The sequence below is a fragment of the Pteropus vampyrus genome, unplaced genomic scaffold (genome assembly GCF_000151845.1).
Source record: "Pteropus vampyrus isolate Shadow unplaced genomic scaffold, Pvam_2.0 Scaffold239, whole genome shotgun sequence".
NCBI classification, from domain to species: domain Eukaryota; kingdom Metazoa; phylum Chordata; class Mammalia; order Chiroptera; family Pteropodidae; genus Pteropus; species Pteropus vampyrus.
Window position 1 is genome coordinate 78612 of NW_011889020.1, and position 11108 is coordinate 89719.

The 11108-nt window shown below is 65.2% G+C and overlaps 2 protein-coding genes across 3 annotated transcripts in view; one reads left to right on the forward strand and one right to left on the reverse strand.

The window, feature by feature from the left end:
- Positions 1-51: 51 nt before the first annotated feature.
- On the forward strand, positions 52-5212 carry ADRM1 (adhesion regulating molecule 1). 2 transcript variants are annotated; one of them, XM_011374048.2, is made up of 9 exons: positions 61-377; positions 1059-1175; positions 2811-2934; positions 3125-3211; positions 3755-3836; positions 3978-4210; positions 4425-4582; positions 4735-4837; positions 4992-5212. In XM_011374048.2, exons 1-9 carry the CDS (start codon positions 165-167, stop codon positions 5096-5098), a joined length of 1224 nt encoding a protein of 407 aa, XP_011372350.1. In that variant the 5' UTR covers positions 61-164; the 3' UTR covers positions 5099-5212. The 2 variants fall into 2 exon arrangements, with proteins under 2 accessions (XP_011372351.1, XP_011372350.1); XM_011374049.2 differs by lacking the exon at positions 4735-4837 and having other exon boundaries at positions 52-377.
- A 161-nt stretch (positions 5213-5373) lies between these two features.
- The window catches only part of LAMA5 (laminin subunit alpha 5), a gene marked incomplete at its 5' end in the record, with an annotated part of 47923 nt that continues 42188 nt past the window's right edge, over positions 5374-11108 (reverse strand). The window contains 22 exons of the mRNA XM_023519895.1: positions 5374-5743; positions 5899-6018; positions 6223-6316; positions 6404-6537; positions 6632-6794; positions 6881-7045; positions 7114-7306; positions 7373-7518; positions 7605-7743; positions 7822-7983; positions 8063-8193; positions 8356-8499; positions 8577-8709; positions 8807-8976; positions 9035-9157; positions 9345-9507; positions 9582-9715; positions 9874-10027; positions 10111-10247; positions 10347-10517; positions 10596-10744; positions 10839-11029. Coding sequence (XP_023375663.1) covers positions 5580-5743; positions 5899-6018; positions 6223-6316; positions 6404-6537; positions 6632-6794; positions 6881-7045; positions 7114-7306; positions 7373-7518; positions 7605-7743; positions 7822-7983; positions 8063-8193; positions 8356-8499; positions 8577-8709; positions 8807-8976; positions 9035-9157; positions 9345-9507; positions 9582-9715; positions 9874-10027; positions 10111-10247; positions 10347-10517; positions 10596-10744; positions 10839-11029 — 3280 coding nt within the window. The remainder of the gene's footprint in view (positions 5744-5898; positions 6019-6222; positions 6317-6403; positions 6538-6631; positions 6795-6880; positions 7046-7113; positions 7307-7372; positions 7519-7604; positions 7744-7821; positions 7984-8062; positions 8194-8355; positions 8500-8576; positions 8710-8806; positions 8977-9034; positions 9158-9344; positions 9508-9581; positions 9716-9873; positions 10028-10110; positions 10248-10346; positions 10518-10595; positions 10745-10838; positions 11030-11108) is intronic.

An 11108-nucleotide genomic window follows, 5' to 3' on the forward strand; every position in this document is an offset into this window, starting at 1 on the left:
GGCCCCGGCGGGGTTGCCTCGAAGCAGGTGTTGGGTCGCCTGCGCCCAGCGTGGTCGCCTGGAGGCTCAGAGAGGGCCTTTCGCTCTGCTGCCAGCGCGACATTTGAGTAGAGTTAGGGCTTCTGTGACAGTGACCAGGTCTGCATGCTGGTCCCCCTTGCAGGATGACGACTTCAGGCGCTCTGTTTCCAAGCCTGGTGCCAGGCTCCCGTGGGTCTTCCAACAAGTATTTAGTGGAGTTTCGGGCCGGAAAAATGTCGTTAAAAGGAACTACCGTCACCCCAGATAAGAGGAAAGGGCTGGTGTACGTCCAGCAGACGGACGACTCTCTCATTCACTTCTGCTGGAAGGACAGGACGTCTGGCAACGTGGAGGACGTGAGTGTCTCAGCCCGCACCCCCTCCTGGGGACCCCCGCCCGCCCTGCCCTCGGTCCTCAGAACAGAAGGACGGGAGTCGCCCAGGCCGCACTCTGGGCCTGCGGCAGTGGCCTCACACTTGGGGGAGCGTTGGTGGGCTCGGGGGTCGCTGGCCTGCTGCCCTCGGGAGCTGTGTGCTTTGCTCGTGGCCCTTCCTAGTCTCTACCGTGTTCTGGGTTTCTCCTGTCACTCGAAGCTGAGGTGCCTAGAATTGGAGGAGGCGTGCGAAAGGCCTGATCTTTGTCACTTCGGAATTGTGCTCTAAGGTCATTTTATTTAGTGTCCTTAGTCCTTTTTTAGGTTTGAGAGCAGGTCAGAGGTGACTTTTTAGTTCTTCTAGTGTTGTTCCCAAAATAGTTTTATTAAAAAGTTTTTCAGGAGTCAAAAGTCCACCTCCCCTGTTCCGCACTAAGCCCTGCTCCCGGCCCCCACGCCCCTTGTGGGTGCCCCGACCCTGGTTTACCTGCCCTGCCGGTACCCTGCTGGCGGGGGCCTTGTTGACTGCTCGTGTGTCCTGGGCCCTCTCCCCCTACCCCACACGTTTGGGCATGGGATCTAGCGTGTTTTTCGGGGAGGCTCTGGGTCTTAGTGGCGTGTGCGAGCGCCAAGCTGACTCTTCCTCTTTGGTGGCTGTCTGCAGGATTTGATCATCTTCCCCGATGACTGTGAGTTCAAGCGCGTGCCGCAGTGCCCCAGCGGCAGAGTCTACGTGCTCAAGTTCAAGGCAGGGTCCAAACGCCTCTTCTTCTGGATGCAGGTATGTAGATTTTGTGTGTGTGGTTCCTTTCTCGCCGGCATGGAGTTAGGTTAGAAACGTGCTTGGGGGCGGTGGGCTCGGCTCTCACCGGCAAGCAGTGCTGACCGGGCTTGTCTGTCAGGCAGCCACAGCATCCCAGAGCCTCACCTGGGGGTGGGCGTGTGGGCGGCCTTCAAGCGAGAACACTGCAGCTGGGCTGGGCGCCCCTTCACGGTGAGGAGTTTCCTGGCAGACAAGCGAGTGATCTCTAGCCTGGCCTGTCTGGTGCGTCGACGGGCATCATCGGCCTCTGGCTTGCTCGTCTCCCAGTGCCTCTCCGGGGTCTTGGGGAGCCCAGGGCTGAAGCAGGGGTGACTGCGTGGTCTGGGCACCAGGGCTCCCTTGCACCACAGCTGCAGGCAGCACCCCAGCAAGGTGGGGGTGCCTCCGTTTATCTTTCCACCCGGCGGCCACTGGCTTGTCTCCATTCCTTTCTGTCATGGGCAGTGTCGTGCTAAGGTGACTTGATGGGTGTCGTCTGTCCGTTGAAATCTGGAAGTGGATTTGTTCGTGCGTTGGCATATACGTGCATTTGCAGTTCTGGCAGATGCCACCACGTTCCCTCCCGGCCGCCCTACCCCAGCACTTCCCAGAGCCTGGCAGGAAGGCTTTCTTCTTGGTGGGCCACACGGCTTGTGCTACAGCTGCTCATTGTGCCGAAGGACCGAGAGAGCGGCCGTGGACATCAGAGACATGCGTGGGCGCAGTGGGGCGCCGATAACAGTTCCTTCGCAGCCCGGACGGGGCCCGGTCTGCCCGCCGCCGGGGCACAGCTTGGTCCTCCCGTGGTGGGGTTTCTCCGAGCGCTGCCTGACGTTCGCCTGCGCTGCCTTCGCTTCCCAGCGCTCTTCGTGGGAGGCTGACCCTCGGCCCTGTGGGCGGGGACTGTGTCGAAGTTGTCCCCCGTGTCCCCAGTACTCTGCAAGCCCACAGCACATGCTCAGTGACAGTTGGACAAAGGAGCCTGGGGTGCTGACAGGGCGACACTGCCCAATGACTTCCAACTCACCCAGGGGCTCACGGTCAAGTTTCCAGTCACCCGAGGGGCCGTGGGCTGTGCCGGTCTGTGGCAGTGTTGTGATGAGGGGCTCGTTTCTTTGAAGGAAGGCCTTGTGGTCACGGCGGGCCGTGCGGAGACCCCTCCCGCAGGGTGGGCCATGTCGCCTGGGTGAGCTGAGTGCTCGTATGCTTTCGTCTCTCCTCGTTTGACGGGCCGTCGTGGGGGCTGCCGCGTCCTCTCCCTGGCGCCGTGTGACCAGGGACCGGTGACCTCAGCCGCGTCCTCTCCCGGGTGCTGTGACCAGGGACCGGTGACCTCAGCTGCGTCCTCTCCTTGGCGCCGTGTGACCAGGGACCGGTGACCTCGGCCGCGTCCTCTCCCTGGCGCCGTGTGACCAGGGACCGGTGACCTCAGCCGCGTCCTCTCCTGGGCGCTGTGTGACCAGGGACCGGTGATCTCAGCCGCGTTCTCTCCCGCGCGCTGTGTGACCAGGGACCGGTGACCTCAGCTTTCTGAGCCTCAGGTTCCTCATCCGTGAGCCAGGGCAGTGGTGAGTGGGTCACTCAGCTGTGGCTGGTGTTGTGTCCCGTCCGCAGGAGCCCAAGACAGACCAGGACGAGGAGCACTGCCGGAAAGTCAACGAGTACCTGAACAACCCACCGATGCCTGGCGCGCTGGGGGCCAGTGGGAGCGGCGGCCATGAGCTCTCGGCGCTGGGCGGTAATGCTCGCCTCCCCGGTGCGCGGCGTGGGCCGAGCGTGTGGATGGCGCGGATCCCGATGGCGCAGGCCCGCCCTCTTCCTGGTTCCCGGACGGTTCCACTCCCACCGTCACGCGCCAGGCAGCGCCGGAGCCCCGTGGCGGGCGGGTGCAGGCCAGCGGTCAGCGCTGAGCGCCTTCTTTCTTGCAGGCGAGGGTGGCCTGCAGAGCCTGCTGGGGAACATGAGCCACAGCCAGCTCATGCAGCTCATCGGACCCGCCGGCCTCGGAGGACTGGGTAACGTGTGCAGCCCGGGACCCTTGGCCGCAGCCCAGGGCTGTGCTCTGGCCTTTGGTCTGTTTCCTGTCAGCTGCTAGCTGGCTCTGAGTGGTGTCACAGTACCCCCTGCGCCACCTCCCAAGGGCCCCAGTGGAGACCCAGCTGTCTGCTTCAAGGGGGCACAGCTGGCCGAGGAGGGGGCCTGAGGACAGGAGCTCCAGACTCCTGCCTGGGCCCCGCTTTCCCTCGGTCGGTGGGGTCGGCGGGCACGCATCTTGGACGGCTGGGGAGCGCTCGCTCGTTTGCTCCTGATTTGCGCTGCTGCCGCCTTAACCCCAGCGTAAGAGACTGAACAGAAGCCGTCTGACCTGACGGAGTCGGCCTCGGCCTCTGGAGCACTACGACCTGAGCAGTCGTGTGCCCTCAGCCCCTCCCCCCGGCCCATGGCAGTCATCACACCCCTCTGCTTGTCCCCAGCTTTAGTGCAGGGCGTTTGTCTCCTTTGGCAGAGGAGGCGGGCTCCTCTCTGACGTCCGATTTCGTGTCTCCTTGCTGCTGTAGGCGGGCTGGGGGCCCTGACCGGGCCGGGCCTGGCCAGCTTGCTGGGGAGCGGAGGGCCTCCGGCGAGCAGCTCTTCATCCAGGTGAGCCTCGCACGCTGCCCCCGTGCACACCTGGGTGCCACCAGCTGTCGCCTCTGCAGGGGGAGGGGTGCCGGGCAGAGCCGACATGTTACGGGCGCCTCATAGGCTTGTGGTCGCTCCAGCATCCCCTGCTTTTCCCAGCTCCCGGAGCCAGTCGGCAGCGGTCACCCCGTCCTCCACTGCCTCTTCCGCCCGCGCCACCCCAGCCCCTTCTGCTCCAGCAGCTGCCTCGGCGACCAGCCCGAGCCCTGCGCCGAGTCCAGGTAACGGAACCAGCACGGCAGCCAGCCCAACCCAGCCCATCCAGCTGAGTGACCTGCAGAGCATTCTGGCCACTATGAACGTGCCAGCCGGGCCCGGAGGCGGCCAGCAAGGTAATGCGTGCTCCTCGGCTCCAGGCTGGGGGGGAAGGTGCCTGCGCCCCTGCCCGCTTGCCCACGGGCTGTACGTGGTGTGGCGGAGCACGTCCCTGGGTTGTGCTGCGCCCCCCCGCCCCCCACGCTATGCCCAGCAGATCACAGCTTAGCCTGTTGCTCTCTCGAGTGCGTGTCCGGCCTCAAGCCGCTGATGGCTGTGCTTGTGCCCTAGTTGACCTGGCTAGCGTTCTGACGCCCGAGATCATGGCGCCTATCCTTGCCAACGCGGACGTCCAGGAGCGCCTGTTGCCTTACCTACCCTCTGGGGAGTCGCTGCCACAGACCGCAGACGAGATCCAGAACACGCTGACCTCCCCCCAGTTCCAACAGGTAGACAGCGGGACCCAGCACCCCTGCCGTGCGCTCAGGGGAGGGGTGTGCTCTGCCCGCCTTGAGCGTGGTGCCCCGTCGCCTCCAGGCCCTGCCCAGGTGATTGCCCCTCCGGCCCCTGCGCTCGCTCAGGCGACTGGTCTCCCTTGCAGGCCCTGGGCATGTTCAGTGCGGCCTTGGCCTCGGGGCAGCTGGGCCCCCTCATGTGCCAGTTCGGTCTGCCTGCGGAGGCCGTGGAGGCCGCCAACAAGGGTGGTGAGTACATGCTGCTCCGCCTGCCGCTGGGCGCTGCTTTCGTCCAGTAGTTGAAGGAACCAACCTCCCCGTTTGCAGAGCACGCGGCCGGCTGTCCCCATGGCCTCGGGTCAGCAGACCCAGCCGGGGCCTCACGGTTTCTAATGCGTTGTAGATGTGGAGGCATTTGCCAAAGCGATGCAGAACAGTGCCAGGGCGGAGCCGAAGGAGGGTGACGGGAAGGACAAGAAGGACGAAGAGGAGGACATGAGCCTGGATTAAGTTATTTGCCGTCTTTCCCGGGGGCGGGGTCCTTGGCTGTGTGATGGACGCGCCCGTCACACACCCTCTTTTCTCTGTTGCAACCTAATAAACGTCTTTTCTTTAATCTGCAAACTCTGGTTTTCCTGTGCCCAGGAGTCGCGCCAACCCCAGCCCCTGTCTTCCGGTTTAAAGGCCACACTCAGTTAAACAAGTTTCTCTTTAATTTTTGTTTTTAAGAACCAGTGATTTATAGATTTCTCAAAATATTAAAAATTGGTGAAAGGGATGAAAAGTATAAAAAACTCATTTTATAGTATTTTACCCTTTCATTTAGAAAGTCAGACACGACAAACCATTTCCAGAAATAAGACCACCTGTAGAATCTAAAGTCAAGATAAATATACACACACTTCCCCTGAGACTGGCCGAGGGTGATGGTGTCAGCGAGTTGTGTGCGGGGCTGGGGCTCTGGGTCTGGGGGCCCAGAGGGGCAGCCGTGCTACGTAGCTGGACAGCCGCTCGCTCCCACTGCGCCCTGCATGCCCGCGGAGGGGGGCAAAGTGACGGGGGACCAGTTCACCACCAGACTCCTCATACAGCCAAGGTAGACTGGGGACCAAGGGTGCGTCGGGGTGGGGCGCCCAGGCTGTGTGTCCGTGGGTTCTGGGGGTGCAGGGGAAGAAGAAGGGAGATGGGCTGGAGCAGAGGCCAGCTTCTAGCTGGTCCCCCCACCACAGAAGAGTAGGATGAGAGCAGGGTGACCCCAGTTCCCAGTCCCTGAGGGGTAGCCCTCCCCACCAGGCTGAGGCCGCACTCACCAGGCAGGCCCCCGAGGTGCAAAGGCACCAGGGTGTAGGCTGAGATCACCGGCATGGGCCCCACGGTCTGGCTGCTCTGTGAGTCCACCTCTAGTCGGAGGACGTTCCCGCTCTTGGTCACTGTGGGACACAGGCTCTGGTGACCGGGCTGGGCAGGCCCTCTCACCAGTGCCTGGGGCTCTTGGCCCCATTGCTTGGCCAGAGGTCCCCTGCCCGAGGGTCCAAAGCTGCCCCCCGGCCCACGTCCCTCTTAGGCACTCTACAGGAGCAGGGGCGGATGGCACTGCCAGGAATATCCGACCACGCAGAGGGGGCCCGGCTCACCTGCCAGCTGGTGCCACCGACCGTCGCATAGCGCCTTGGAGAGAGTTACCAATGTGGAGAACTTGCCCGCACCGTCGTCTGCCCACAGCAGGACCTGGCGTGACGTGGCGGGTGGGGAGTGGATATCAGGAGGGCCCTGCCAATCCCAGCCCTGCCCTGTGATCAGCCCCCACCTGCTTACCTGCTTCTCCAGCATCTGCAGCCGCAGGTAGGGGGGCGCATGGAGCCGGCCCAAGTGGAAGATGAGGCCGGTGGCCGTCTGGGGCCGCACCTCCAGCTCCAGGCTGACATTAGGCAGAGTGGCCCCCAGGGTGTCTGCGGGGAGGGGCTGTGAGCGGACGAGGGCCCAAGACCCAGGCCCCTCCCTGCATGGGTACTGCTCCCCGCTCCCCCAGCCCGGCAAGCAGACCTATGGTGATGGCTCCCCCGCTGCCTGTGAAGAACAGGCCCCTCTCCACTGGGCCCGACAAGCAGGGTGTGACGCCCACCACTCGGGTAGGGGCCCTCAGGGGCTGCCCGTCCAGCTCCAGCCCCTTCACACAGCCGCTGAACCAGGAGCTGCTGACGGCCACCTGTGGGGGAGAAGGCAGGGTCAGGGCCCAGGACTGCATTGGCTGGGCTGGGGCAGGGTAGGGAAGCTGGGCTGAGGGGTTCTCACCGGGAGCTTGGGCCTGTGGCTGCTGATGGGAAGGCCCCCTACAAAGAGAGTGTGGGGCCGGGGGCCCTCCGCCCCTCGGTGCTGCGGACCGGGCTCGCCCTGGCCCAGGGCCTGGACCCCGTCCAACTGCAGCTGGATCTGAGTCTTCCCCCACCGCACGGCCACCTGGGGGCGGGAAAGATGTGTCACGGAGGCTCCTAGGGCCCCGCCCATGTCCGTCCTCAGCCCCTTACCTCGTGCCACTGGCCAGCCCGTAAACGCTGGTGGCTCTGAACACGGAGCTGGGGCCCAGGGCCTTCTGTCTGAACGACAATGTGTCGGTGACTCAAGAAGAGAGCCAGGGAGGGGCTGTCGGCCGTGAGGGGGACAGCAAGGAGCAGGAGTCCTCGGGGGGTGCGAGGCCGGACAAGCATCGAGAGGCGGGACCTGGAAGCCGAGGACAGGGGTCAGCGTGGGCGGCCACCCGCACCCACCCCGCTGGCCCGGCCTTACCCGTCCCCTGGGGGTGCCGGGAGGCCTGCAAACTCCAAGAAACTGGACACGGGTCCCCCAAACTGGTAGGCATCTCGGATGGTCCTGAGGGGCCTGGGCAGTGTGCAGGCAGGGTCCTGGGTGGACTGCCGGCTGTGCCGGGAGGCCTGCGGGTCAGATGGGGATGCGGGGATGCTCAGGCTGCCTTGTGCCCGCCCCAGCCCCGTCGGCGCACCGCCCTCCCGGTGCCCACCTTCCGAGCCGCAGCAGCTCGCAGTCCCCGTGGAACCTGCGCTGGCATCTGGGTGCCGGGCACCAGGGCGCAGCCTGAGCTCACGTTGACGCTGCCCACGTCCTGCATTAGGTCCAGCACGCGCTGCGGCCCCAGGAGCCTGTGGAGGGCGTCAGCAGCTGCAGGCGGTGGGCGAGTCGGGCAGCGCCGCCCCCGCCCCCACACCCACACCGCTCACCGCTGCACGAAGACGTTGCTGATGCAACCGCTGAGGTTACGCAGGGTGTCGGGCTCCGGCAAGCCCCCCAGGAGGAGCGTCTCGGGCTGCGGCTGGGGCCGGGGCCGTGGCCCCTGATGGGCCTTCATGTGCTGGAACTGGTCGTCCACGTACAGCCATACCCTGTGGGGACAGCAGTGTCCCGCCGGCCCTGCCTGCCTGCCCGCAGCAGGCTGCCCCACGGCCCCTGCCCCCGGCTCACCCTGTGGCATTGCTGTAGAAAGTGACGTAATGGGGAGCACCGTCAGCCAAGCTCTTCAGAGATTTCACCTCGGTCCTCACAAACCGGAGTGTCACGTGGCCCTGCTGCAGGAACACCTCGCATGGCCCATCCTGGGGACAGTGGCCGGGTCAGACTCACTCTCTCCAGCCCCCTGAGCCCCCACTGCTGCTGCAGGAGGTGGGGGAGCAGGTAGGTAGTCAGCCTCGGGAGGGCTGGACAAAGGTCAGACACAGGGAGAGAGGGGCCCCCAGGGGAAGGGCAGGGCGACACACCGGTGATGACCGGCGGTAGAGCAGACCGCTGTCCTGGGTGCTGCGAAAGCCAAAGCCGGAGTAGATGTTGCCACCAAGAGGCGGGACGTCGGAAAGCTCCAGGAGCAGGAAGCCGTGGCCATGGAAGGTCATGGTCCGTCCCACCTACGGGGAGAGCGACTGTGAGGGCCCCAGCCGCCAGAGGGAGCGCTGCTGGCCAGGCAGGGAGGGTCGGGGCTCACCAGCAAGTCGGCCGTGCAGCCTGCGCTGATGCCCGTGGTGTTCAGCCGTTTGAGATCCACATATTTGCCCAGAGCTTTGATGCCCTTGACGCAGCCACGCACTGAGCCTCCGGAGGGGAAAAGCCGCCGCAGGCTGCGGGACAAGCGTGTGTGGGGAGACTGGCACTGGGGAGCGAGGGAGGGGCCTGGGGAGAAGCCTGCCCCTCCCCGCCCGCTCTGCGCATGCTCACCTCAGGGGCAGCTGGTCTGGCGGCACGCCCCCCAGGTAGTAGGCATCCGCCAGCTCCAGCACGTTCTCCTGCTCCTTGCTGAACACGGTGGCCCTCTCCACCCGCACCAGAACGCGCTTGCGGCTGCCCCCCAGCAGGAACACCTGGATCTGGACGGCGTGACGTAGGGGCTTCAGGGCCAGCTGCGTCCCCTACGGCCCACCCCGCCCGCCCTCCTTACCGCCTTACCGCCTTGCTGGCCGCGGTCAGGGGCGGCGGGGTCTGCAGCGGGACAGCCTTCTCCAGGCCCGCACCAAAGTCATAGAAGAGCAGGAGATTACCTTCTAGTACGGCCAGGCACAGGAACTGGTCCTATGGAGTGGGCGGAGTCAGCACGGGGTGGAGTCGGCAGGGGGCTGGCAGGGGCGGAGTCCGCGCTGGGCAGCAGGGGGCGGAGTCAGCAGGGCGGTGCCAGCAGGGGGCGGGGCTGGTGGCAGAGGGCGGGGCTGGAAGGGGCGGAGTCGGGGCGGGCGGCAGGGGGCGGGGCCAGGGGGCCTGCCTCGTGCTGCAGGAAGAAGATGATGCCGTGGGAGGACACCAGACGCATCTCCAGTTCGAAGCGCTTGGTGGTGCCCATCTGTCTCTCCACGCTGATGCGGGCGAAGCCAGAGCCGTCCAGGTACGAACCGTCAGTGAGCCACGGGTCTCCAGTCGACTTGGAGCTGCAGGTCAGAGGCCGTGGGGTCAGCAGAGGGTGGGCCAAGTCGGGGCGAGGGGGTCACCAGGCCGCACGTACCGGGCACAAGGCTTATCCACAGCGGTGTTGAGCAGGAAGGTCTTCTCAAAGTTGTAGAGGCTGATCACCTCCTCATTGAGCGTGTCCATCTCAATGCAGCCCCGGTAGCAGGGGAAACGGAGGGGCTCCGGGGGCTGTGGGCACAGCACAGGGTCAGGGCCCCTCCCCCACCCCCACCTCAGACAGAGAGGAACCCAGGGTGCAGCGGGGCAGACTGAAGCCAGATGCCCAGCAAGATGTGCTGGATGAGCGTGCGGGGGACAGCCACGTGCCCAGGCTGGGCCAGGCTCACCGTGAAGTTGCTGGGGTAACACCCCACGTAGAAGACAAAGTCGTTGGGCTGCAGATTGAGCAGGCCCTCGGCCCCAGGGGCCACTGTGTCACCCTTGGTCTCGTGGATCATCTGCTTTTCCACCGTGACAGACATGTGGCCAAACTGGAGGGTCCTGCAGGCAAAGGCCAAGGGGTTTGGAGTGAACATGCAACCCAGCCAGTAGGGGGCAGTCCGGCAGCGGGGCAGGCCTCCCACCTGTCAATGCTGACGGCTGCAAACTGCTCCCCAATGTCCTCGTCAATGCTGAGGGTTGCGGGCCCCGCTCCTCCCAGGCGGTACACCCAGTGCACCTTCTGATCACGCAGAGCCACACCCATGTAGTCACCAGTGGCCTGGGGGGTGAGGAGACTCAGTAGGACAGGGAGCCGGCATGACCAGCCTGCTCCAACCTGGCGCCCAGCTCCACCCGGCCCGCCAAGCTTGCCGCGTACCTGGCGGCTGCCCATGTACAGCACAAACTGATCCCCAGTGACCTCGCTGGACGCCGCATTTGGGCTCTGGAGGTAGAACTTGAGGGCAGTGTAGGCGGCGAGGTCGCTGAGGTCCCGAGGGGCACGCAGCTGCACCCCTGAGCGCCCGTTGAACTTCATGGACACCTTGACCTGTGTAAGGCACACAGCCCGTCAGCACTGAGCGCCCGCTCTCCCAGTTGCCCCTGCCCCCCCGGCACTCCGGCCCACCTTGCTGGCGGCTCCTCGGGCCTCGGCGATGAGCTCCCGCACACGGCTGATGCTGGCCGACAGGGCCAGGCTGGCGTTGTGCGCCCCACGGTTCTCCAGCAGGCTCAGCTTGGCCAGCAGCTGCGGCAGCGTCTTCTCCAGGGTAGACACTGTGGAGAGCGGAGGGGAGGCCCTGAGAGCCTCGCCCCCGCCGCCCCCACCCCGGCCCAGCCCCCATCAGCGGCACCTCGAGCGGGAGCCCACCTGAGCGGCCTGCATCGAGCACCACCTGGCCCAGGTCCTGGCTCTGCAGACCGCCATACTGGCCCTGCCATCGCTCCAGATTCCTCTGCATGTCCCGAAGCCGGGACTGCACGCGGGCGGCTCTGTCCTGTGCTTCGGCGGCCACGGTCTTGGCGTGAGCAATCTTCTTGCTTGTCTCATCTGGCGAGCAATGGGCTCAGCGGGAGTCATGCGACCACCACCCTGGCCTCATCTCCCGCCAGGGAGACCTCCGAGTCCCCCTGCCCCAGT